Source organism: Struthio camelus, chromosome 17, assembly GCF_040807025.1.
Source record: "Struthio camelus isolate bStrCam1 chromosome 17, bStrCam1.hap1, whole genome shotgun sequence".
NCBI lineage: Eukaryota > Metazoa > Chordata > Aves > Struthioniformes > Struthionidae > Struthio > Struthio camelus.
Window position 1 is genome coordinate 9944125 of NC_090958.1, and position 27624 is coordinate 9971748.

The 27624-nt window shown below is 36.9% G+C and overlaps 2 protein-coding genes across 3 annotated transcripts in view; one reads left to right on the top strand and one right to left on the bottom strand.

Moving 5' to 3' along the window:
• PI4KA (phosphatidylinositol 4-kinase alpha) overlaps positions 1-27624 on the top strand; it is a 66409-nt gene that overhangs the window by 18837 nt on the left and 19948 nt on the right. For both annotated transcript variants that reach the window (XM_068910986.1, XM_068910987.1), the window contains exons 19-35: positions 2994-3044; positions 16162-16270; positions 16961-17097; positions 17803-17936; positions 18997-19079; positions 19361-19431; positions 19546-19670; positions 20398-20479; positions 21266-21349; positions 21709-21798; positions 23002-23121; positions 23700-23792; positions 24152-24308; positions 24595-24722; positions 25958-26116; positions 26396-26547; positions 27059-27166. In XM_068910986.1, coding sequence (XP_068767087.1) covers positions 2994-3044; positions 16162-16270; positions 16961-17097; positions 17803-17936; positions 18997-19079; positions 19361-19431; positions 19546-19670; positions 20398-20479; positions 21266-21349; positions 21709-21798; positions 23002-23121; positions 23700-23792; positions 24152-24308; positions 24595-24722; positions 25958-26116; positions 26396-26547; positions 27059-27166 — 1883 coding nt within the window. The remainder of the gene's footprint in view (positions 1-2993; positions 3045-16161; positions 16271-16960; positions 17098-17802; positions 17937-18996; positions 19080-19360; positions 19432-19545; positions 19671-20397; positions 20480-21265; positions 21350-21708; positions 21799-23001; positions 23122-23699; positions 23793-24151; positions 24309-24594; positions 24723-25957; positions 26117-26395; positions 26548-27058; positions 27167-27624) is intronic.
• On the bottom strand, positions 5930-14922 carry SERPIND1 (serpin family D member 1). Its single transcript, XM_009666762.2, has 5 exons — positions 14792-14922; positions 11898-12769; positions 7865-8138; positions 6767-6911; positions 5930-6431 (listed from the first exon to the last, which is right to left on the bottom strand). The coding sequence occupies exons 2-5, from the start codon at positions 12751-12753 to the stop codon at positions 6240-6242; spliced, it is 1467 nt and encodes a 488-aa protein (XP_009665057.1). The 5' UTR covers positions 12754-12769; positions 14792-14922; the 3' UTR covers positions 5930-6239.

Genomic DNA, 27624 nt, shown 5'->3' on the forward strand with positions numbered 1-27624 from the left:
TTTCAATACAATTCTCTAAGGTAAACACCGCTTCTGTCTACGCGCTCTCTTAGAGTGGGACTATTCTGTATTTTTTATAATCACTGCTGATATTTCAGAGACTCCCGAAGACAAGGTGTATGTGAATTATTTTGCTTAAGACCTGATTCTGTCCTGACTTACACCACTCAATTTGCATTATCTTGCTTTCATTGAAAGCTACTGGGGATCATGTATGTCTGCGGAAGTATCAAAAAAAATGCGCTTTGAGCTGTGAACTGTTTTGACTGTGCACTGAATTGTAATTCTTCTTTTTTAGCTGGGGAGGCCAAGGAGGAGAAAAACTTCATTTTAGATTATTAATGCTTTTACTTGAGTCTCAAGAACAAATAACACAGTGGACCGAAAGTTTTTTGTTCAAATTGTGTTGCTATTTTATAATTATGTGGCTATTTATGGACCCTGTGATATTTTAAATGGTGAAAGATTGTACTTACTTTAAAATCCTTAATTGGAAATTTGTTTTAGAAGTAATGTTATATGTATATCCCAGCTAAGTGTAATGTTTGCTGCTAAAACTTTAGCAATAACATTTGGAATTTTAGTGTTGTTTGTTCTCTTTTTAACCTCTTTTTTTCTTTTCCTCTTCTTCTATGCATACCATACTGTAATGGTGCAAAGTTCTTTCTTTACCCTTTTATGGGTATGGTGAACTCTCTTGGCAGATCCCTTTGAAATGAATGTTTGCTTTGAAGATAGACTGCATTTAAGCAGGGATGGCAACTACACTAACAAGAGAACTAGGACGAGTTCAGAATTTTTACCTTCCATTTAACCTGTGGTGGAAATGCTCTCTGCACAGGTTTCATAGATTCTTTTACCACAGATAAATGGGCTGAAATAGTCAAACAGTTTGTGAACCTTGTTCTAAAATAAAACCGTTAAATTAGATTCCACCTCTCTTCATTCAGTGATATTTTTGCACCGTTTCAGTCTCAGAAATGACTCTGGGAGACAAGGTCGCTCTGACTTAAAGCTACCCACAAATGAAAAAATATGCAATTGATTCAGCCTGGATTTGAGCTAGGAGGCAGTGTTTCTTTATTTTGAAGATACCAACAGCAGTTTTTACTAGAACGCTCTTTACTCAACATAGAGTAAAAAGTTATGAAAGGTATTGTGAAGACTGGATTAATTCATTTTCAAGTAGAGTTAAAGTAAATAAAGCATGCTGTGCATGCCGTGCTCCGACCTGTTTTGAAAATCCCTTTGGAATATTGGAAATAAAAATAAGTTTCTTTTTTTTTTTTTTGATGCTTGTCACAGTTATAACACTGTTTGTTTATGTTCTGCTTCTCAGCACATATATTTAACTTAAATTGGCTCAATAACTATTAAATTCCTTCAGGGTTTTTTTTTTTTGCTTGTTTGTTTTTGGTGGTTGTTATTTTTTAAGCCAGATCTTTCAACCATGCAGAAACTGGCTTATAAGGGAATATTTTTGCCGCTGCTAGTAGTCAATGTGAATGTCCCCTGGGTATGCCCAGGGATGGAAATCATTGCACCCTCTTCATCCTTGGTGCTGAATATTATTGTAAAGGAAGCAATATTCCATTTTTATAACAAAAATGCCAGTAGAAAAGCAAATGTTCTACAGTAGCGTGTAGTGGTGTCACATGCTGGGTTCTGGCTGGCTGATTTACCTTGCATCTTTTGCATCTCCAGTGACCCTGCAGCAGTGTATCATGTGCAGGGGATGGTCCTGATGTTAGCACGAGAATTTCTGTGGCACGTTGCAGTTGTTCTGACCCCCTAGAGTGGACTGAGTGATATTCTCTTATTCCCTTCAAAAATATTTAAGGGCCCAACTGTTATTTGGCTTTGCCTTGGACGTTACAACAAAGATAACAAAAATGTATTTTAGTTGGGCTGCATTGTTGTTATCTCATCTGAAGGCTATTTGGCGTTTATTGTAATTCCTTCCTTTTGATCTGCTCCACTCCACGGAAAGCTGTTCCCTGTTAGCATTGCCTTGCCTCCCCGCCGCAGGACCAGGGCTCTGTTACCTGGCCTCCCTTTGTAAGGAGGGAGCTGGAGAGTTCGCATCCCTCCCAGCTCGAGATGGAGGGATATGGGAGGCAGGGAAAGGCTTCAGACATATCTCTGGGCATCATATCTGTGCTATCTCTGTTTGCCTTACCAGAGAAGGTGAGAGACAATCTGTGCTGAGTGCAGTGAATGTTTCAGGTTTTTAACGTTGTATTTGGCCAAGCAGCAAGCATACTTCTTGTGTATAATGCAATTTAAAAAAAATCCTGCTAAATCAAAACAAATCTTGATTTTCTTTATGGTTCTTGTACTTACAGGGTGGGCAATGTTTTCTAGTGAAATAAGTTATTGAAATCTGTCTTTTTACAGACTTGTTATTTTTTGGCTTCGCTTCAGTAGTAAAATTAGACTCTTAGCAAACATTTGACACTTGGCTGTGGACAGTCACTTAATGTGAGCATTTTCCTAACAGTTGTTGGGTGTCAGAATAGAGATGATACAGATATTTTTTCCCCTTGAGCTCAAGGCATAATAGCTGACTTCTGAATATAAAAGACTCTGTCCTGGGGTCCCTTCAGTTCACCTACTTAGTGGGAAATCATGTTTTCTTTCCAGTGCTGAAGCCTCAGAAGGCAGGGATGGTAGTACGTGCTTTGAGTTTTATGTCTTGGTTTTGCAGCAGGGCCACACTGACTGGCTTTATTTATGAGAAGCCACCTGCAGAGTTTTGTTGAAAGACTCCTAGGTCTGTGCACAGTCCTGTGGATTTCTAGGCTCTTCTGGGCCAACTCAGTGCACATCTAATTACAGGATTCAGGGCTGTAATTGGCTATGTATATTTTTATTTGCATAGGGAGTAGGAATGTTTGATGCTTGAAATAAGTCATGTAGCAAATTTCTTAGAAAAGCTTTTGTAGATGTTTTGATGAAAACATCTCTCTCTTTTTTTTTTTTTTTTTCCCCAGGCTTCCAGTAGTGCAGGGAATCTGGGTGTGCTTATTCCCGTTATCGCTGTGGTGAGTATCCGATGATTGGGTAGTTGCAAACAGAATAATTTCACTATGAATCAAATGTCATTGCTATTGCAAAGGCAGATGGCTTGAATAAGAATAATACAGAGGTAAGCATGCAAGAGAAATACAATATTGTAAAATAGTATTTCTTGCTATAAGGGAAAAAAACCCATTTATTTAATAATGATGTATCTTTTAAAATAATTCATCTTTTGTGATTCAGAGTTAATTTGTGACTAGCCATGAATTCAAAAGATTCATGAGCTAAAAAATACCACAGGGAATATTTTTCTAAATAACAATTGGCGTGCAATGTAATAAGCAGCATGTATCTGGAAAAAAAAAATGGCCTGAGGAGAAAAATGAAAAACAAAAGTTAATAGAAACAGAGTTAAAAATAAATCCTAGCTTGGCAGCGCTGCTTCTTAAAAAGGAAAAAAAAAAAAAAAAAAAAAAAGATGGATCATTGAAATGGAGGAAGGAGGAAGGGGAGGAAGTACTCTGTATTTTCTGAAACTAGAATTGACTTTCATGTTAAAAGCATTTTAGCAAATGTGCAAGGACACTGATGGCTATTCCAGACTGATTTATTTTGATGCCTGTCTGGTTTTGGTCTCGGATGACGATGTTTTCAGGGGAAAAACTTTTTTTTTCTTTTTTAACCGAATGAAACTACTAATCCGTAGGCAAATTTACTGGAGATCAAAAAACATCAGGTCATTTTCTCTCCTCCTGAGGTTGAATTCTTCTTTGGGAAGTTTTCCATACAGCTAGTAGGACAAAAGGGGAACATGTATTAAATACTTTCACTCAGCATGCCTATTTGTAACTTGTTGATATTGCACATCCATTAACAAGTAGAAAGTTTCATTTACTTTATACTCTGCCCTCCTGAACTTTTCTGCTGAGGCGTTCAAAGAGAGTAGCCTAAAATTAGCGTCTTTAATTTTGCAGTGCCAGTTAAAGATTAGAGTATTGCTTTTTACCTTCCCCCATCCTTTCCATCAATTTCCGACATAAGCTCTTCCTGAATTCACCAGCATTCACAAGAGCCACATCTTAGTTTTACAGGACTGTCTTTAGGAATATCTTGGATCGCTACTATTCAATAGCTGTTCAGTTTATGAATGAACTAATTAGTCCTGTTTTGAGAGATACAGTGTAGTGGGCAGTATTTGCCCACTGTCAGTGAAGCCAGGGCTGCTGTCAGAACTGATTCCAGTGAAAGTAAGATCAATCCCTGCATATATAAAAAGATTACTGTTTGTTGGAGACCTAATGTAAAAATTATGGAAATACTTTTTCTGTTTTCAGTTTTTTATTGATGATATATTTATTCTGAGTAGCTGGTGTTAGCTACGTTTTTCTTAGCAATGTGACCTTTAAATGGAGTCAGTGCCAGAATCTGAAGCAAGAGTTAATGGTTACATTAGGGTTGTTGAAACAAATATTTGACTTTCTTGCACAATGTATGAAGATCATGAATTCTGAGCAGTAGCTAATTTGCTTTTCTGCTTCACCTCTTTCCCTTGAATAGTTCCTGTTACCTAGGTCTCAAAAATACCTTATTTCAGATGCTCCAGCTGATTTAATCAATGATAAACTAATCAAATTTGGGGGCATGAAGAATTAATTTTTTGAATATGTTGTTTTTTTGAACATAGATAAAACAATAAAATGTATATATGAATGTTAATGATTCCATACTGAATGTTACTTTTTTGTGCTATGGACTGAAGAATAAGCACGGTGTAAGGTAGGAGTAAAGAGAACATCTGAGCTTATTATTTGATATTAGCTCTTCACCATCCTGTTTCTTTTAGTATGGGTATTTCATTTGCTCTCAGGTAAAAAAGCTTTTGGTATGGGGCAAATAGTTGCAAAAGTAGATGCAAAATTAAAAAAAAAACAAAACAAAACCCAAAAGCTTTTATAGCTATGTAAAAGCTATGTAAAAGCAAAATGAAATCAATAAGTTAAACTGAATATGGAAAACAGCTTTTTAAAAACTTTTTGATCCTTAAAATAACTGTTGGTTGGTAATTCACTTTGCATATTTTTGCTAACGTGAGACAAATATAAAATATGAATATATTTAGATGTATGTAGTATTTGATGCTGCAAATAACTAAAAATTACTAGTTTATAAGGTACATACTTTAAACGGTTTGATGCAAAGGAAGGTATGAGAGATGACTATGTTCTTTCATTTTAATAACTTGTATATAAGGTATAACTCTGTTCCTCTAGCAGATGCTACAGAATGCAGCTAAATTTTCACTTTTTCAAACATGAAATAAATTTGGTTTTAGTGCACAGATTGTTACCAAAATGACTCAAATTCTATAGTCTTAATGTAAGACGTATGATGTTTTGTCCATAAAATTGAGTTTGGAGAGTGTAACTTAACCCTTAGCATATGTTGTCGTTGTTAGAAATCACTTTTTGTAGAGAGGAATAAGTGATACAAAGCTGGTGAAATGAGCCTTTATTCAATATAAAAGGTATTCTGAGGCTCTTTATATAAATTTACTTGTTTGGCCTAACTCTGCTATTGCTTGTACTGATGAAGAGCAGAGGAGAACTGTATTGAAATCGTTGAAGTTAAGCTGGGGAAAATAGTGGATCCGTGAGTATTTCATTCCTCCAAGACATTTTATCTCCTATTTGGCTCCTGGTCCATAAGGTTCATGGCCTATAAATCTGTTGAATGTTAAATGATGCAAGCAAAAGCAAGAATACAGACACCCATTCTTTGTCAAGTTAGATTATGTAAAATACCCAGCAGAGGCTTAGGTTTCTAAGACCAGTCAGGTATTCAGGAATTTCTTATTTCTGTTTCCTGTAAATAGGCACCCTAGCACAAATTTAGAGCTAAACTTCAAGCATCCAGATAGTCTAAATATTTTATTGATTACATTTTACACACTGAAGTAGAACACAAAGTGTAAATTACTTTGTGATTTTTTTTTTGAATACAGTTATATCAATACATGGCACTAACCATTTTAAATCGCAGTCAAATCACCTACTGCTGTGAGTCCATTCGTATGAAACTATCCGCAGATACAGTATTTTCCTTTGATAGCAGTGGCATTTGTAATAAGTAATATGACAATACAATTTCCTTTATGATATTGGTATATTAATATGTAATCATACAGCCTGTGTATAAGAACATGTTGGAGATCTCCGCTTTTAAGACTTGGCAGGATTGGCGACTCTACCCATGAACAGAAGGCAGCTGGTACGATGTTCATAGATTAGAAACAAGAAGGGGCGATCGATAATAAAGCGAATCTGAGTAGAAAGAGGCATGAACCCCACGTTGGTTACTGCTCCAGCTTCTGTGCCCTCCTCATTCACAGTGATTGTGCCTTGGTGATTGAACTGTGAAGAAAAAAAAAAAAAAAACAACTCTGCAGTATACTCAAAAATCATGTGCTCACAGCATTCTTTCTTTCATTTTTTCATCCCCCATCCTGTATTTGGCTCCCTTGCGTCACTCTTGCTGGTAGCTCCTGTGTGGCAGTAATCCTTTGGTTTTGGTTTCTGAATAGACCTTTTCCTGACACCCTCAACCCCCCCCCCACACACACACACACAAACATTCTCCAGGAAAGACAGGATAATATATTATTTTAGCTTATTGTTGCTGTGTTGCCATGTTTTCAGGTGATACATTTTAATAAGTATGGGAATGAAAACAGAAGAAGAGTAAGTACCCTGTCAATAGTGACTTTGTCATCTGATATACCAGAATAGTTGCCTTTTTCATTAAACAGTTCTTCTACTCCCATGGATCTCAGAAAACCAATCAAGTCATAGCTCTTCTCCAGCTTAAATTTAGGTAGAACCACTTCTCTTGTTCTATCAAAATAAAAATGAAAAATCATTGAGGGAAATATATATTTGCATTATTTCTTTGCTTTGTGTGTCTGGATTTTCTGTCATTTTCACCAAGCAGGACTTAAGCAGTATACAAGAATTTGTACTGTATTTTCACGTTCAAAACTTTGGCAACATTAGTTTTAAGTCCCTCTCCCAAAACTTAGTTTGTCAATATAATGCTTGTGATGCTTTATATCAGTTGTGACTACAGGATATATAGCTCTGAACATTTCAGTATATAGTTGCATATGCTTGTAACAAGTGTTGAACTGTCAGATTTTCAGGAGTACTGAATTGGAGATTTGTTACTTCTATACAGTGGAAATAGGTTGGCTCCTCAAATCATCTCTTTCCAACTGTTTTGAAGTCAGAAGACAGATACTATCTAGCCTGAAATCTTCCATAATACAGGCTACATAGCTTTTTTTCTCTCTCTTGTATTTGTGATCTGCATTGTTAGTTACTGAATGTATGACTTCACCTTTCAGATGTGATAATATACATGTTGCAGAAATGAACATAGGCTACTTACCATATGATCCAGGTGGTTCTGTGGAAATAACTTGTTGTTATCATGCTGCTGTTTTTTCTCTTCTTTGCAAACTTTATCAGTAAGAACATGTTTTTTTTTTTAAATTTACAGTATTAAATACTTAAATTAAGGTAAAGAACTATTAAATACTTAATAGCAAGAACAAGTTTCCATTAGAAACTTCCACCTTCACCTCCCTTGATTTCTCACTGGTGTTCAAATTCTGGGAGATCATCAGTCCTCATACTTAGTTCAGTAAATCTATCTTTTTATTATTTTTTTGTTTAGAACTAGTTAATATTTTTAATCAAAATACCATATGTTATCTTCTGTGCTGTTTACTTACCCTTGCCAGTCTCATCAAGATAGTATATTAAGAGTCTAACTTTTCAGCAGATACCTGTTTGTCATGCTCCTCTGCCATTTTTCCACCACCTGAGGTGTTATTTGCTTTTCTAGGGTTTTCATGCCAGAGAGCTTGTGTGGAAGTACAATCAGCATACTGATGTTCCCCACAAATGGGAGCTGGATCACACCACAGTCTAGCTCGGGGTCTGCAGCAGCTAGGAAGTTCCCTTTAGTCTGCATCATAGGAACCTTTATTGTTTGCTTTTCATTCAGTCGGAAACTTCTCTTGATTGTCATTTCCACTGGAAACTTGTTTTCCCATGTTCCTGTTAACATAATGCAGAAAACAGATAAACAAAAAAACCCTAAGATCCTTGTTTAATATTCCCAGGATAACAGCTTGTGAATTTGAAAGTACTGTAGTAATTGTTATTTTTTACTAAGCCTAAAGACGATGACAGGTTTTATAGTGGCTTTAAAATTCCTGGCTCTATTTCTAACTTAACATTTGTTTGATTTGAACGTTCTGAATTACAAAAGTAGGTAAATGCAAATTGGATGTCTGAATGGGCTTGGTATGTACTATTTTTCTAGAAGGAATCTAGAAATTGCAGAGTTTAAACAGATGCAAAACATCTGACAGATCTTGCACCTAACAGAACAACTGACAGCTACTTTTTAAGAGGGATCTGATAGCTGAAATCAGTATTGACATGGTCTGTTTGTAATATGTTGTTATTGCATCAGGCTAAGTAACAATTTTTTCATTTTGCATAATGTTTTACAGGATAATATGCAGAAGGCTTTACCATGAGTTAGTTCATTCAAGCCAATTAACTTTTCATGTTAAGACATCCTGAAGAGTTTGGGTGTTGACTGCTTTATTCTCTGAACTGCTTTGATTTGATTTCGGCACACCTGAGAGAGTTTGTCATCTAACAGGTTATGCCCAAAGAATTGAATCCCACTCCTTCTACAGGCCGGAAGGCTTTTCCATCAGGGCTTGAATCATGCTATCTGTGGATTCATTGGGTATTATCCCAGATATTTATTGACAGTGTAAAAGAAAAGTGTGTGTGGTTTGTGTGTGTGTGTGTGTGTGTGTGTGTGTGTGTGTGTTTTTTAATTTTACTAAAGCTCTCTCTTTAAAACGGTGGCTCTGGAAAAAACATTATTCCTTAATCAGTAGACACAGTTAAAATTTTATACTGGACATAAGGCTATTGGTATTTCCTGTTAGAACTCTGGATTTTAGATCACAGTTGGCAAGCAAATACATGAAGAGTTTGGCTGCAACTGTGTGGAGAGACTACAAACTTAACCTTAATTAGTAAACTTTTTAAAAAGGTTGCAAGCGATTCTAAGATCCTTAATTGGACTCTGCCAAATTGACTGTAAGGTTCTAATAGCTTCTTGATATGTCAGGCTGATAGGGAACAATTTGAGAAGTGATCAGAATATAGCTAATATTATGAAGGGAATGGGATATAAAATGGATTGTGCTATAGCCAAGAATGATCTTACTTGTTAGGGAAAAACAACATCTGGCTGTTTTTCAGGGACCAAAATTCAGAAGTGTGAGGACTCGAGCTAGCTAATAACATGAAGCTTCATCAGCACTGTCATCACCTAAGGAATGGGAGAAATTTATCTGCTCTTCCTAGTGAAAGTGAGGAGCTGGGGAACTTTTCTCTTGACTTAACTTTGGCAAGTGTTTGTGTGTCTCGGGATAAAATAACGTTCTCCAGCAGGACACCTGTGATTGCCTGGGTTTAGCTGCAGCCAGTTTGCATTTCACAGACTTTTGTGACTTCCTGTTTTGAATCTTCCCACCATGATGTCTTCTGGATCCTTCTGCAGTGGCAGAAGTTGTCTCCGCTGATTGACTTATCGTTTACATTTATGACTAGAATCTCAGCGGACCAATTTTGGACCTGGCAAAATGTGTCAGTTGTCAAAAGCTGCCATAATTTACCACAACTAAAGTAATCAGCTGAAACTTGGTTGGAAGCTCATACGTGATTGTTCAGGAGATGCAGGAGTTGGATCTCAGTTGGAAGTAGACGAGACATCGGTCTAGGACAAAACTAGCTTCCTATCCACAACTGAATGGCTTCCAATGCCTTTGCTATCATAATTATCATAGAAGGAGCTCGAGACTCTGTGGTGTTTGGAAAGTATCCCCTTGCTCAATACCTTGTGTGATACTAGGCATCTGTGTGTATCTGAGGATACTCATAAGTTTCTTATCTCTGAGAGTTTAGCAAAGCTTGCCTCTAATGATACAAGCAGTGTAAATATTGTAAATGGAAAGATGTGGGCTTTTTAGATCATATCTAAAAAAGACTGGTGGGGAAACCAAGCAACACAAGAACAGAACTTGCTTTTAAAAGATCAATTTCCACTTAAAGTGGAAGTGCTAGAAGACTGTGGCCATCAGTTGAAAGCATGGGAGACATCAGTATGAAAATGATCTTTCAGGTTTGGAGGGCTAGAAATTACAGCATTCAGCAGACGAAATTTCTGGGTACACGAGGCAGTTTGAACTGACAAGCCTTTGTGGCACCTTGGGGGAAAGAAAATTAACCAAAAGTGTTTTCAGGCTTGGTGACTCAAGAGTTTCCATAGGAAAATTATCTACTTTTGCCTGGTGTTTTTATTTTTTCAGACAGTGCAAGCATTTAATGAGAGTATGTCTTGTATAACAAAAGATACTTTAAATTTGACCAAATAGGGAAAAAGTAATGCATCTGCTTCACTTTGTGTAATTTTTTTAAATGGTCAGTAAAGCCATATATTTAATACCTGATACCTTTATCAGAGGTGTACTTAGGGGTACTTTTGGATGGTACTTCAAACCGTGGGGTTATTTGAATGTATACTAATGACTACTCCAGAACTTTTAAAAGGACGAGTAGCGTTGTTCAAGGAAGTAATGCCTTGTAAGTGAGGAAGGTATATTTCATAAATTTATAAAAGCACTATTGCAAAATCAAATGCTAAGAAGGTGCATGAAAGCCCTTGAGCATGTGTTTTCTAGAAGCAGGGACATAATCAAGACAAGGAAACCCCTCTTTAGGTTCTGGAAAAGAGCATGTTGTACTTCCAGACATTACTACCCTTTTGTGGCACCCTCTCTTCCCCTGCTGGTGTTTTACTTCGCCTTCATCTGTTTTTCATCTTAAACAGTCAGTACCAGATTTCTTTTCTGTCCTCTGTTCTTCTCCCACTGGCAGCTCCCACCTCTTGCTTGCTTAATACTGTTTAAGTTTGTTGAAAAACTATGAAACTTTCAAACTGAGGCAGATAGTCGGCATTGAAAATCTCACTACAAGCTGTTAATTTAAATGTAAAGAAATTGAAAATAAGGATTTATAATAGGAATATATTTATCTGAAGCCTCTTTAACTGATTGGCCTATAATGAAACGTGTAGGAGCCCATGTCAGCAGACAGTCTATACTGAATTTACGAAAATATTCCAAGGAGTGGATGCATTTGTTCTTAGTTTTAGTAGAAGACTGTTTTGGTTAGTTTCTTCAGTGCCCTGAATAGTCCTGTGGACTAAGATCACCTTCTGGTCATATAAAAGTACATACTTTAAGCTGAAATTCTTTAAAGCTGATCATTTCTATGAATCCTGTATACTTCAGAAATGTTAAGTGCTTTAACTGAAATAAGGTTTCATTGAAGTCAATAACCTGAAACAGGAGCAAATCTGACTAATAATGTACACTCACATGTAAAGTAATAACTTCACCATCTGTGAGACTCTTACAAAGCTTATGCTTTCTGAGGCTATTCATCTGTCTTTTGTCTCACTTTTGGAGTATAAGCTTTTGGATGTAATAACTGTTCGCTGTCTTTGTACAGCACCCACTGTAATTTCAGGGCATGTTTGGAACATCAGAGCGCTAGAGAAACATGCAAAATATTATAACGCAGAGTCTTCTTAACTAGGGAGGTGATAGGTTATTTTGAGCTGTAGATTAGAGTTGGATTTCAGTGTTGGATTTCTAATGAAGTATGCAGTTCATCGCAACCTCAGATAATCATACTGTTAAAAATTGAAATAAAAATTTTTACCTTTAAAGTAAAGACAGTTAAGGATCATCATCAGTGTTGTAGGGTTTACATTCACAAGAGCTTCTTTTATTAATCCTTTGGTCAGCTTCAAGATACGCTCATTGGTTTTAGTTATGAAGTTAGGATCTGAAAAATCAGCTGGTTGGGCATCAGCATAGTAGTATGTTTTCATATTGTTTTTGAAGTCATTCAGAATAGAAAAGTCCTTTTGAATATAAAGATCACTGACAGACCTCAGCGTATAACCAAAATTGCGCCTGAAAAGCCGATGAGTGAGTTTGCGGAAGAGATTGTGAACAGTCATGAGCTCATACTTGGTGCTTGCGTTAATGAAGTCTTCAAAGCCAAGAACAGATAACACTTCCTGGTGAGTGTGACCCTTCAGTCCCAGGGAAATCATAGCCATTGCAGTGGAAATACCTACAGGAGCCATCAGAATATTGTCTGAAGAGTTGGCTTTATCTGCCACGCTTCGGTAAAGGTTGAAGCCAAAGTTTGCATTGAGGATGTTAAGGCGCTGGATCCTGGTTTTGCCTTGAAAAAGTTCAAGAATATTTCCTTGCTGAATTTCGGAAATCATGTATGGACCAGCATCAATAATGTCACTGTAGTCGTCTTCACCCAGTATCTTGTCAAGGTCTAGATAGTCCTCTTCCCCCTCCTCTTCAGGAATCAAGTCATTAGTGATAGTGTTTTCTCTGTGGAACTCCGGTGGAAAGTTTGGCATATCATAGGTCCCATTTTCATGTGAATGTGCATCTTTAAGGCTTTCAAAATGCTCACTAAAGTCCTTGATTCCACCAAATGTGGAGGTTATAATGAGAGAAAGGGCAAACAAATGAAGTGGGAGCTTCATTCTGAGAGGTTAAAAGCTGGAAAACAGTATAACACAGTTGAGAAGGTGTATGGTAATTGCATTTCACGGTTACCTATTCCCTAAGTGAGAATTTCAGGTTCACTCTGAATTCTGTCAGAGTATAAGGTCTGTAGTTATCTTATTTGACAGTACTTTTACTGGTACAGAGCTTAATTAGTTTTACTGCTAAAACATTTTTATTTACCCAGTGTCTCAAGTCTGACAAATGATTTGTTGACCTCTTGCCATAGGAGAAGTAGTTATTGACATTCGAGCGGAAACAGACTGGTTACCTAAAATACCTAGAACTCCTGATTTATAAACCAGTAACAAATAAATTTGTACTAGCTGTATTTCTAATATATGCTAACAAGCAGATGTGAAGATAGCCTCAAATGTTTGAGCTTGGGAGGAAGAGGGACCAGGCATTCATTAAAGGAGCATATGAGAAGTCTGGGATGTGCAGAAGAATTTGAAAAACGTATATTGCGTAGCTACAGGAAAATATTGGAGTTTTATGAGAGTATTCTTTGGAGGGCAGGGCTGAAGTTGGATGGAATAAAGGAGACCTAAAGATGTAGCAACAAACCCGGAGACAGGCATGCATTTGTAATAAATGCCCTTAGTGGGACTGCCTGCACTGCATTAGGTGTAAGCATGTCTTTGCCGACTCATGGTCTTACTCAGGTGTGTTGCTCCTGGACCATGCACACTTCTAACAACTGTGGTGTACTAATCTGCCTCTTTCATAAAGAGTTCTCTTGATTCTGTTCATTGTTTGATTATATTTACTTTCTGTAGGACTGCACAGTATGAAGTACTCTCTTTGTCTTCTTCATGATGTGAAGTCTCTTTAAGTTCAGATTTAGAACTTTGATTCTCTAGTGTTAATGTTATTCTGATGCTAGATTTCTAACCTCAGTTACTTTGTTTGAGAATGTATTTAAGTAGAACCTCCTTTTTCAAAAAAAAAAAAAAGTCTGTTTGTCTATTGAGTATTGTGCTGTAGCATTTCTCTGTGATTTTTGAAGCCAAGGACTACGCCTTAGATGCGTATTATGTGAGGAGAATGAATCAGCCTTCCTCAGCTGTAGAACACTGTAGCCAGAAGCAAGTCTGAGAGAATTTTCTCCATAATCATGGTCTGCAATAATTAGTGGCCTTAAAAAGATACAAAAGGTATAATTCCTTCATATGATAATCAAGGAAAGTCCAAAATATAAGAATTTAATAATTCTGTATCAATTGAAACTGTAAAATGATTATCTGAATGCCAGGCTCTTGATTTCTGAACAAATTCCTTGTTTGATGACTTGATGACTTCATAAACTCAGTTTTCACTGTCAGTATTTATTTTGAGTGAAAAAGCAAACATTTACAGTATAATCTAGGGGAAAAAACATTGTATACTGTTAATACAAAAATCTTACTAAAAGCATTGATGAAAGGGTTTTTAAAACTAGCACAGAGTGCAAAGAGCTGTTTTGTAGAAGTGAAATGTGTGGATACATTTGTCTGTGTAAATGTGAATAAAGCCAACCTAGGAAGATGAATATTTACAAACGTGCTGTAGCAGGACTGAAGTAATTAAGCAACCATTTTAATCTATTAAATTCCTCTCTTTAAGCCTGCACTTCTAAAACCATTTAAGGTGATATATCAAAATAATATATTTTTTGGTAATAATGTAAAAATAATGAGCAGCTGCCTTTTAAAGAGTTTTGCATTGTGACTGAACGACCTCAATCAGTATTTTTCTTGCATCTTTATAAATTCATTGCTTGTCTTTCCCTACCCTCAGAAATAAAGCCTCTAGGGCTAAGGTACTCTGTGCTGTAACTATTGATGAATAAATGTTTTCTGCTTTTGTCATACAAGAATTTGCTCTCTGTAGTTTCCAACTTGACATTCTCATCTTTACCAAAGTTTAATTGTTGTTTCGCTGCATTTATATAGGCAAAACATTCCCCCACACCACAATAAATGCATCTTTGTGTGAAATCTAACTGAAATAACAGAAGATGTAAAAGAAGCTTACCTTTAAGCCACTGCACAGAAAGGATGTGTTGAATAGCTCCTGTAAGGGGAATAGAAGGGTTTAAAGCTGAACTTTGACGCGAGTTTTTTGTGTATCTCCAAAGTAAACATGCTCTAAACCAAACACTAACTTGCTTTGTCAGCCAAAATCCCTCTCTTTGCATAGTGATCTCTGCCGAATTGTATGTTATTTGTTGAGCAACTCTTACAGCTTTGTAGGTACTTGTTCACTTTTGAGGAAAATCTTTGAGCAAAAATTGGTGTGTATGTAAGGTTTCAAAGTCAAGCATGCACATAAACTTGACTGTTCATGAGTAGTAAAAATCATGTCGTTGCTACTTTGCACTCGCTCAAACTGGGGGGCATCTTACTATTTTTATGTCCCTAAAACACAGAATCCTCGATTGAGGTCACTGTGATTGGGATGTTCGGGTTACTTTAGTCAGTTTTGTGTTGTTGTAGACATCTGCTTTGCACAACCAACTTGTTAGTACAGTGCTTTTCACCAGCTTAAACTCAGGTTAATTTTACTGAAAAAGACGCTTAGATTGCAATCTTGCATTTTCTTAATGAAACTTCCATTAATCATATCCAGTCAAGCTGGATAAAGCTCTCGGTTGCTTTCTTTCACTCTTTAAACACGGATGTGCTTCTAACGTTTTTTTAGGGTCACAACAGTATCAGATTTGTTTTACAAATTTATATAAAATTGCATATCATATTGACTGGAAGTATAAAGTGCTCCAGTGCTAGTGGCTGTTTGTGCAAAAAGTGTCAACTTTAATAAATGTATTAAAAATAATGTTCTTTTACTTGCTTGTTTAGTAAGTTCTCCAGGACTGATGTCATTCTGTGCGTGGGTGCAAACAATAAAAGATCCCCAAATGGTGCCTCAAAATATTTCTGCAAAGCCAATAAACAATAGCAACCAAAAATACCTTAGACTAATATTTCTTTTTGTTACTGACTTCATTTGCACTGAAATAAAGTTGCGTGGTATTGCCTTCAACTCACTGTTTAAAGAGTGCTGTGATCTCTTCCTGTCTCCAGTTCTTATATACTGATAGTATGTCCTCTGTAGAGGTTACTGCATCAATATGGTATATTCCTGTGTAAAACCAAGTGAATTTTTGCTTCATGTATTTCAAATACTATCATTTAAGGTATTCTAACAAAATCAAATTTTCTTCGGTGTAATGATAGCAATGTAAAGTTAGTTTAGAATAATATTAGCCTAATATTAGAAATTACGTGACAATATTGCCTTTGGAAACCATACTAAATTAAGGTACATGAAGCGATTCCTTAACATGTAGTTAAGTTACCATAACCCCCCGCATCTTTAGATTTTAATTTTTATTTCTTTGTTAGCTCACTAGGCGCTTGCCACCCATCAAGGAGGCTAAGCCCAGGCTGCAAAAGCTGTTCCGTGACTTCTGGTTGTATTCAGTGCTGATGGGATTTGCTGTGGAAGGATCAGGTAGTGTAAATTCTAGTAGAAAAGCATTGATACCCAGTTTTAAACTCTTGATGAACATAAATGTAATTGTATGAAAATCATTCACAGTAGGCTGAAGAAGGATTACAGACATAAACAAAATGTAAAGTGAGCAGCTAATGTGACAGTTTTCTGGTAGAATTTCATTACATCCTGGTCCTATTTTGCTACGGGATTCAGCACAGTATGATTTGTTCTTGTACTTAGGTTTTTTTTTTTTTTTAATTTTTTCAGCTAATACAGCTGGTTAGCCATGACTTATAAATATGAGTTTTGATAGCTAAGCTTCTGAGAGGGAAGATCAGACACATAGGTAGAAAACATTAGGTAGAAACTTAGGTACCAAACAGAAGGTAGAAACTTATCCATGGGGAAGTTTCCCTTGGAGTTACCTAAGCATATTTGTTAGGTTTGGGACACAATCCGTTATACTGAACGCTTGTGCATAAGCCCATGGGAAGTTGGCCCTAAGAAGTAGTGCAAAGCTTGATAATGCTGGTTAACTTTGTGAGTCTGTTAGATTCATTAGAGGATTGGTAAGAATTTGATTTAATGATGATAGTAATAGCTGAATATGGTTCATTGAGCTGTATCAGCCTAATATATTGTCGCGCCCCCCCCCCCCTTTTTTTTTTCCCCTCTCCCACCTCCCTCTTTGTGCTTGTGCTCCAGGTCTGTGGCCAGAAGAATGGTATGAAGGTGTATGTGAAATTGCCACCAAGTCTCCATTACTCACATTTCCCAGCAAAGAACCTCTTCGATCTGTTCTTCAGTACAATTCTGCCATGAAAAATGATACTGTGACTTCTGTAAGAATCAATATCTTTTATTGTATTCTTCTATAATGTCCTCCAGGTATTAAAATAATATAGTATCCAAGGAATACTTCATTGGAATAGCACAATACTGTTTTTACCTTCCTCTTATTAGTGAAAAACAGCTGTTTTTGCACTACTTTTATGGCAACAGTATACGTGAATGGCTTGGGTTTGTGTTCTTTGAGTGTGATAATACATGTGTTTGATGTGGTAGCTACACTATTTTAGTTAAGTATAGAAACCAACTCCATGTGGAGAGGGAAGCCTTCTAATAGTCTGTTTCATCCATTCTGTATCAGGCTGATAAAACTTATACTATAAAAAAAATTAGCTTTGGAAGGAAACAACCCGTTCATTCTCTCCTCTTGCTCAAAAAAAGGTTGATTGAGCTTTTATCTTTTTTCTTCTGACTTAATACTGGTATACTTCTGTCTCCCTAGTGTCTACAGGATAGATTTTACCTGAAGAGTATTTGTGATAGGAGTGTAAGTGGATTGAAGAGTTGCAGCTTATGAGATGCCTCTGTTTGGCTCCCAAATAACATAGAAATCTGCATGTATCTAGATGTTTAGTCCTGTGATATCAAAGCACAGCACAACAGTCCTATGAAGTTTCAGAAGCTGGATAGCAAATGCTTTCAGAACACAAACTATTATAGTCCTCCCACTTTAGATAACTGAATGTATTCATCTTTAGGCTGAATTAAATGAGTTACGGAGTACCATAATAAATCTCTTGGATCCTCCTCCAGAAGTGTCAGCGTTGATCAATAAATTGGACTTTGCCATGTCTACCTATCTCCTTTCTGTCTACCGTCTAGAGTATATGAGGTATGCGTGTACCTTTTTTTTTTTTTTCTGTGCTGGATTTTTTTAAATCATGTTGGGTGTTTGCTTTTAGGGTTTTGTTGGTTTTGATTTTTAATTTTTAAATGTTTGAGTCAGAATTGCCAGAAACTAAGATAAATGAAAACCAGTATTTTGTGTCAAAGTAGCTTCATGAAGACTGACACTAGGAGTTCATCTGTGCCAAAATTCCTTTAGGATGAATAAAAGGATGGAATGCTATAGCTGGGCCCCAAAAATGTGAGCTACTCTGTATAGGAACTAATTGAAGATGGACAAAAGGGCCCTAGAAAGGACAGTCTTGCAAGCATAACGCATCTGCACAGAGATGAGGTCTTATGCTTTTACCTCTGAAGAATAGCACAGGTGGTCCTCTGTGCTGTTGAGAGCATTGTAGTCGAGGAGCTGAGAGAATTATTTCTGTAGTGTGCTTTTATTCCCTTCACTAGTGTGATTTACCAATTTAATTTACTGAATGCATTTAATTTACAAGTTTATTGATTACTGCTATTCAAAAAAAAAGTCTGTAGGTGAAAGCTGAGGTAAGGGTCTGGCAGTGAAGAAAACAGGAAGAAACTTCCCCATCTCATATTTACTTTGACAGTAACTAAACAACAAGGATATTTCCTGAAACTTCTTGGCTGTCCTTTAGAAACAGTCTTTTAATAATTAATATATCTCGTACAAATACAGCACATGCAGCGGCCTATGGAAATGCCAGGAATTGTACCATGCTTATGTGTTGGTGGTGATTATGTAAGTGCATCATCAGGTTTACCCCTCCTGTGGTGTGGAAGTTATTTTCTCGGTGGCAAACCAGCTCTTTATCATCTGAGCCGTGTTAGTTCAATGTAGAAAGAAATGGCAGTATCAGACTTCCTGGAGAATTAAAATTACTGTGCAAACAATCATTACTGTTTGTGTTGGTATGTACTGTGCTGTTAAAAGTACTCTAGATTTGTGTTGAAGATGTTTAAAAGAAAATAAAATAAAAAACAAAACAAAACAGCCTTCCCTCAAAAATGCAAAACTGTTGCCCTTCTAGGGTGTTGCGTTCAACAGACCAAGATCGCTTCCAAGTCATGTTCTGCTATTTTGAGGATAAAGCAATTCAAAAAGACAAATCTGGTAAGATTCTAGTATCTCAAGTTGCAACATAACCTAGATAAATAAAGTGTGATCTCCAGGCATGCAAAACTAAAACAAATCAAGCTGAACTAAGTAACAAAGTGAATCACTTTCAGTAGGTTGCTATTCTTTTATTTTTGCCAGAGAAAGCTGATTTTATTTTGAAACGATTTTGTTCACTGCTGACTGAGTAAACATAAACACCTTTTAACTGTTAAGCATAACATTTAAAGAAAATGTAATTCCGATAATCAGACTTGTGACTTCTCTCAATTCTTCAGGCATGATGCAGTGTGTGATAGCTGTTGCTGATAAGGTGTTTGAAGCTTTCCTGACAATGATGGCTGATAAAGTAAGTTACTTGGAAACTAACGTTAAATTTTGTACAAACGTTCTCGTTCAGTTTGTGAAAACGTGTTTAGCTTTTTCCTTAAATGCTTCATATTTCTTTTTGAAATGTTTTTAGCCTAAAACCAAGGAGAACGAAGAAGAGCTGGAGAGACATGCTCAGTTCTTACTGGTGAATTTTAACCACATTCACAAGAGGATCAGGAGAGTTGCAGACAAATACTTGTCTGGTCTTGTAGATAAGTGAGTACAGATTTCACTTCTCAGTTGCTTTTGTCACACTTACTACTTAGAGAATATTCATGGAAGTGAGGAAGGCAGTCAGGGGGATGTCACGACTGGTAGTTCTGCTACACCATCTCCTTGAAAAATGTCACTCAGCAGTGTTTTTAGACCTGGCTCTGAAACCTCTGCTTAAAATGGCAGTTTGTTTATATTATTCCCACAGATGGAGCAAAGTAAAATGTTTGTGCAATAAATGCAAAAATATGCTTTACCTCATCATACTGCATTCAAAACACCATGTCCTCTGTTGGACCATAGGCCATAGTGTTTTCTGTTTCCATAGCAGTGTAAAGCTTAAAAAAAATTTTTACTGAAATAATTATTTCAAAACTTTAATACTGAAATGAAGTAGCAATGCGTTGTTTTTCTTTCCCTTTCCATCTCTGCAATGTGGTGGAGCCTGAGTTATCTAATGTGAAATGTTTCATTGACTTCGTTTTTCTCAGGTGTATTTTTATGTAAGTACCTCAGTTCCTAGGAAACAGCTCCACTTAGCTTGCTCTTGGAGTTTTGGATACATGTTAAGCCAATCTGTTGTGAACTATGGTGAGCTTTGAGACTTCTGTTATGTATGAGTTTACCTAGTGATGTATATGGCTCTTTGAGCAACTCCATTTCTTGGTAAAAACATTTCCTTCCTCAGCTCCCCATAGTCATTGTGTGTGTGATTCCCGTCTTGCTGTAGGTTTCCTCACTTGCTATGGAGTGGAACTGTGCTGAAGACTATGCTAGATATTCTGCAGACGCTGTCACTGTCTCTTAGTGCAGTAAGTTCCTTTTTCTTGTGATGCTATTATGAATATAAAATATACCTTCCCACTTTTCTTTTTCTTAGAACTGATTTTTATCCTTTGTTCTGCAATATTTAACATTTACTTTCTTGGAGTTCTTGATTTGTGCCACAAAAGGAGAACCTTCATCATTAAGATTATATAAAATCTTAATTTTAATAATAGTTTGTTAAATCTCAGTATAGTTCTGTGAGGAAAGGACTGTATTTGCATCCCTATTTTATAGATAGTAAAAGCAGTGCTTTTGAAAGTCATCAAATGAGGTTCAGAAAGTCAAATTTAGTGTTTAAGATTAAAATAAAGGATTACTAATTCCAAATTATAACTATCAAACTGTCTTATTTGAAGTAAAACTTTAGTATTTTTTTTGAGTGATTATGGTTGTCAGGTTACATTCTTTCCAATCTGTGTATGTATATCCTTGGACTCTCAAAATATTACATATTAGTCTTTTTGAAGATGGAAATGCTTTGTAGAAGTTTATTTTAGTACTAAGTGTTGGGGACAGGGCTTGGTGGGTTTTTTTTGTTTCTTGGGGTTTGTTTTTGCTTTTGTTTTTTAATAATTGATTTATACTGAAAACCAAACCAGAGTAAAAAAGTCTCTTGAAGCTGTTCATATTGATTTTGAGAGCCAAATGTTAGTGAAGTGGCTTGGTAAATCAGACTTGCTGTTTGGGGAGAGTGCCACTTGTATTGTTCAAGGTAATTTATCTTGAGGATGAACTTTATCTTACTGAGACTTGACATTGCCTTTGTTTAGGACATTCACAAGGACCAACCATACTATGACATTCCAGATGCTCCATATAGAATAACTGTCCCTGACACACATGAAGCCAGAGAGGTAGGCAGTCCTTCTTGTTACGTCAGACAACAAAATATTGCCTGACTCTGTGTCTTGAAGATAAATTACTATGAGCAACTCTGAAAGGTCCTTTTCTGAAAATGTGTCCTTAGGCAAGCTTTTCCTAACATAAAGTAGCAACTGGGCATTTATCTTTTTCTGAATCTCAGCATGAAGCATGACAGTTCTTTGCTTAACAAGGGTACGTTTCATTGTTAAGGGAACTTTTAATTGTATCGAGTTGCTGAAACCTGTCTTAGTGCCTATAATTTTACTCATTACACCATTAGTAACAGTGCTTCTTGTTAAATAGCCAATATTTTATTGGCTGTATTGATTTTTTTTTTTTTTTAATTTAGAGTATAGTGAAGGATTTTGCTGCACGCTGTGGAATGATTCTACAAGAAGCAATGAAATGGGCTCCCTCTGTTACAAAATCTCATCTTCAGGTAATGAGCCTACATCTGTGGAAGAGTTTGATCTTTACAGATCTCCAAAATTAAGAACTAGATTATATGTTGTTCTTGATTTTTTTTTTTTTTTCAGGCTATCCAAACATCATTTTAAATCTCCTATCACTTAAAGATTTCTGTTATGGCACTAGAAATAAATAATTAAAATCATTGCCTTTATGTGACTTTGGATGTAGTCCAAAGCTGAATATTTTTAAAATAACATTTTTGTAAACAGTTGATCATCCTGGATTGACTTCAGAAGTCAGAATTTGGTATAGAATGCCCTACCTAACAATGATTGGTTATATCTGCATTAGCTGAAAATATCAGCTGGTCTGAAGTATGTGTGATTAGGGTGTAATATTTGTTTGTTGTTTCCTTCTTGGGAGGATGGTGAGTGTTTTTTCTTTTTTTTTTTTTTTTCTTTCCTCCAGTCTTTATGGTTTGTTTCTGAAATACAGAGAAACACTGTTAATATGAGAGAATTGTGAGCATCTACTAACCCGTGCTTGAATTCGAGCCTGCGGTTTACATGTGGCAGAGTTCAATATGAAACGCTCACAAGACTTAGCAAAGGCTGCAAAAGACTATTTATGATGTACTAATAAAAGTACTGAAATACCTTTTATATAAACAAAGTCTTGCTAGAGTAAAATGAAGGTCTCCTCTGCTAATCCTTTGTGGAGCAGTTGGAAAAAATATTTAGTCTGGGTTAGACTAATATTCTGCCTAGAAGCACCTGTCTTAGTGCTGATAACTGTTTCCAGGGAGGCTAAAGAATAATCTTGGGCACTGCAACTCTACCTGGGGTTTGTATTTCCTTCTCTAAAAAAACAAAGGACTCTACTTTTTGGAAAATAACAACTAATTATATTCCCCATCTTCCAGGGAGTCCAAAGCACTTCCTTTTGTGAGGTACTTTTTGTGAAAAGTGTTTCCCTTTAAAGATGACCTCAGCTTTCAGATAGTTTACCTTTTACAAATGGAATGAATCTTACTCTTTATGTATTTAGGATGACATTCAGAGATTTCTAGTGCCAAGGGAGCAACGCCTAAAAGGGAAGCGTAGAGACAGTGTTTGTTGTCAGATATACGTGAAATTGAGTTTTCTGGTAGTTCACAATGATGCACCACTTGCTATGAGTTGCCCTTTTTAGAAAAATGCAATAGTTTTCCAACAAACATTGTTTCTCTCAGGAGTACTTAAACAAACATCAGAACTGGGTATCAGGTTTGTCCCAGCACACAGGACTGGCTATGGCTACAGAAAGTATTCTGCACTTCGCAGGCTACAACAGACAGAACACCACTTTGGGCGTGAGTATTAGGCATAATTCTTGTTTGTTTGTGTAGCAGTATAGCTGCCAGGTTAATTTTGTAACACTTAATATAGCCAGGTATATAGATTTTTTTTAAGTCATGTTAGTCATGGTACTTGAGCATTTACTCCGAAAGATACCTTATTTCTTTCTATCTCAAAATGAGTTATTTTCCAGTCATGATCATGATCTGTAAAATACTGAAAAGTAAGATGATGACAAATAAGAGAATAAAACTGTAACTGTTCCACCAACTAAGATCCTTTGTACTCTTCTGTCTTCTTCCTTACCTATTCACGAAAGGGGAACAGTAGCCCCAGAGATTTTTTTTAATGCTTTTTAAATGCTTTTTTTTTTTTTTCTCCTCAATCTCAGACTGTATTCATGGAATTAATGCACGTGTCCCTTATTTGTTTTTTATTGGTCCTGGTACTGTTGTATCTGGTAGTCCTGATACTCTTCTGATGATAAGCCCAAGGAAACTGTACCTAAAACGTGTGTGAAGGTCTAAATAGAAAAAAAGCACATGTGCTTTGGAAGGTACGGTGTAAACAGCTATATGTGGTTTGGTCACAGGCAACCCAGCTAACAGAAAGACCTACTTGTGTGAAGAAAGACTACTCCAACTTCATGGCTTCTCTTAACTTGCGCAACCGCTATGCAGGAGAGGTAAGTACAGGATTTCTCCCGAGTGTAGTGTGTTCACCAGCTCACAGCGTGGCTTTTCAGGGGATAACGTCCCTTCCAACTGTAATTATTCTATGGTTCTATGTTCATTTAAGCATGGACTTTAAAGTTAAATACCTTTCAAGATAAAGGGTATAGTTTTCCTAGGTTATTAAGCAGATCATTTTATTGTTAGTCTTGCAGTGAGTTCTTGGACTGTAGGTAAAGCAAAGTAGCTTTAGCAAAGTAGCAATGAAGGATGCCTCTGTTTATAGTGGATCTGCTTACTCAGCACATTACTGATCCCAGACTGGGCTCCTGAAAATATTGCTCTCTGTTGAAAAAAGAATTTTATTTTACAGGTTTCTGGAATGATTCAGTTTTCAAATGCTACAGGACGAACATCTGACCTGAATAAACTGATGGTTAAAGAGCTGAATGATGCTCTTGAGTTGGGCCAGACTGAATTCTATACTCAGGCCATGTTTAAGTTGACTGCACTGCTAATAAGCAGCAAAGGTAATGAAAACTAAATGGAGTTCTGCTTTCTGGCTGTGAATGCCGGTAATAAAAGACAAAAAATACCTATATACAAACCCGGCAAGTATCAATCTGAAGAAAAACTGTTTTAGGTTTTTTCAATTATGCTTACTTTAGGTAAGTAATTTAGGTAAGTAATAAGCTGCTCGAACTAAAAGCTGTTTATTAGAAATTGATTATCACATACTTGGCACACCAGTTTCATGCTGACATGAAAAGTATTATTTATTCTGTTGGAGGAATCTCTGTGAATGTTTGTTTTCAGATTGTGATCCCCAGCTCCTTCATCATCTGTGCTGGGGACCTCTGCGAATGTTCAATGAACATGGCATGGAAACAGCAATTGCTTGCTGGGAGTGGCTGCTTGCTGCCAAGAATGGAATAGAAGTGCCGGTAGGAAGCTATTTAACTGTTCTTTCTCTTCCCTTGCAAGGAAGGAAGAGAGAAAAATATGGAGAGAGTCACAGTTATTGTGAATCTGTTTCAAATAAGGATGTTAAGTGTGTTGTTAGTCAGTTAAGCAGAGGTTTCCTGGTAGGCTAATATACTGATGTTAGTCTGAATGCCCTCACTAGGTGGACTGTGGGAAATGGATCTCTCAGCAGCAGGGATGATATAGCCAAGGAAAGTTGTTAGGATCTCAGCTGTAGAACTGAATTTGCTGCGCAAGTACCTGAGCTGCTCATGAATTGGCTCCTAAACTGCTGCAATTTATGTAATAGTATTTTAAAACAAATAGAAATCAATGCCCCTGCTCATCATTCAGGAGTCTCTGTGTCTGGCATTGCTTCCTTGCATTAAAAATAGGCTTGCAAATGTCCTAATCCTGTGGCAGGCTACAGCAGCTGTGTTTTGTGAAGAGGGGACAAATCTGGTAGTAGTAAAGCAACTTGCTCTACACAGCAGCTGAAAAAGCTGCCTTTGGAAATAGCTCCAATGAGTGAGCACTGAATGTTTTGCTTGCTGGGAATAATCGTCAGTCTAAATTTATGTAGGTCAGATCCATATGCCCATTGCGGTGGCTTAACTTCTTAAAAATTGGTATCATTTTTTTTCCTCTTAAGCTTCGTGAGAAATATCTTCTGTGTATCTTATTGAGGAGATCAAGTGAGCGCCCTTAGTTGCTGGGCTTCTCCTTTATCAGAGGATGCTGCTCCTTAGAGCAGGGCCAACAAAAGTGAATGCATGCCAGCTTTCTCTTGTGCGGATCATCATTTGTTTGCCCTAATGAGCCAGACTGTCCTGCAGTGCATGAGAAGGTGGCATACATTTGCCTCTGCTGCCCTGGTGTTGGAGGCAGTACCCTTCAGTAGAGGGGGAGAAAGGACAGCATCAGGTGATTAACAGTTCAGTCTCCTCAACAAAATACAGAGCTTATCTACTGTTGCCTAGAGTCTTTCCGTTACAAACTGAAATTCTGAAGGGGTCTCTCTTCCCTTTGTAATTTAAGATGCAAAAGAAACATTTTATTTCAGGTGGAGTGTATAGAGCTGTCTCTGCCTCTCCATTAGCATTGCAGTGCTTAATTGATGTATTCAGACCCTTGTGTGCCCTTTGGAGAAAGTCTGTGTTTTACACACAAGAAGATGCTCTTGAGACAGAAAACACTATAATCTTCCTTTTTGTAGTTCATGCGGGAAATGGCAGGAGCCTGGCAAATGACAGTGGAGCAGAAAGTTGGCCTGTTTTCTGCTGAACAGAAAGAAGCAGATCCATTAGCAGCCTCAGAAGAGAGCCAGCCGAGGCCTTGCCCGCCAGAGGTCACCCCACATTACATCTGGATAGATGTACGTATCTCTCTCCTCATAGAGGAACGTTGCCTCTATGATGATGTTGCAGAGACACTGTAATTAAGCTATTCTGCACAGTTTGGTCTTGTAATTCTGGAAAGTTGGTGCAGCTCGTGACTGTAGATCCTCTGCCTTAAAACCAGAAGCCATACTCTTTTTAAAGGAGCATAATAATTGGGGGATGGGAAAAGGTGTCTGAAATTTCTAGAAGAGACTGGTTTTTTGAGAGAGAGAAAAAAAAAAAGAAAGTATGGCATGTCTGTCTCTTTTTCTCAGTTTCTGGTGCAGAGATTTGAAATAGCCAAGTACTGCAGTTCTGACCAAATAGAGATCTTCTCCAGTCTGCTCCAGCGGTCTCTTTCCTTGAACATTGGAGGAGCGAAGGGCAGTTTGAATCGGCATGTGGCAGCAATTGGACCACGTTTTAAGTGAGTGGGATTTTTCCTTCTTTGTGGAGGGAAATAAGGTTGAGGAGGGGAGAGGGGAGAACTAAACACCAAATATGTAACTTGTTGTTGGCCTCAAGTGGTGAAAATTCTTTTAAAAGTGTGGAACGATTTAGAGTCTAAGCTTTGTTTTCAAAGTAGGACTAGCTAAATTAGCTTGGAAGTCATTTTTGGTGCTTCAGAAAACTTCATGGGATATTTTTATGTAATGAACTGCCTATGTCATGGATTTAGTAAATGCATCAGTTGGGTATAATTTTGCTACGTCAATTGTTTTCACTTTTTGTGACTTGAAGGCTTCCACTTTCTATTGTTTGGTAGCCGGAGCTTTAGGCACAGGCGGATAATTTGAAGTTTGCCGGGGCAGTTAAACTGATACTTTTCCTCTTGTACGACTTGGGGTTATAGCTGTTAGTAGGGTTGTTACGGTATTGTGTTGGTCACCATTGTGGAAATACAAAAATTTCATGGTCTAAATATTTTTTTATATTAGGTTGCTGACTCTGGGATTGTCTTTGCTGCATGCTGATGTGGTTCCAAATGCAACTATTCGAAACGTGTTGAGAGAAAAGATTTACTCAACTGCCTTTGATTATTTCAGGTATTTTTTTTTTTATTTGCAATTCACCGAACCTTTATTTGCAAACTCACTGAAAGTTTGTGTGTGCAATTTCCTAAACCTTTTATGATACTTCAGAGCAGCTACTGTCTTTCTCTTGTAGTGATTTAATTTCTTCCTTTGTTTTTCCACCCATTAAAACAAAAGTTTTTCTTTCTCTTGTGCCTCAATATAGTTCATGAACCATCTTGATGAGGCTTAGATATAAGCTCCAGATTTATATGTGGTTTATAAACTAGTATCTTCAGGGAAGTTCATATTCTTTCATTTTTCTCATTGTTCTGGAGGTTTTACAATACTGAAAAACTGTACCTAGATTTATTAGATTTAAAAGAATTGCTGTTGCAGAGCGTATGACTGAAATATAGCTTCATACAGCTTTGAAAATATATCCACACGGAATCTGGTGATAAATGTATCTTCAACATTTGGCATGAGCA

Coding starts and splice junctions, on each gene's coding strand:
- SERPIND1 (XM_009666762.2), bottom strand. CDS start 12,753: ATGAAGCTCCCACTTCATTTGTTTGCCCTTTCTCTCATTATAACCTCC. Junction 6,912..7,864: donor CAGAGGAGCATGACAAACAG/GTATCTGCTGAA, acceptor TTATTTTGATAG/AACAAGAGAAGTGGTTCTAC. Junction 6,432..6,766: donor ACAAAGTCACTATTGACAGG/GTACTTACTCTT, acceptor TTTTCTTCACAG/TTCAATCACCAAGGCACAAT.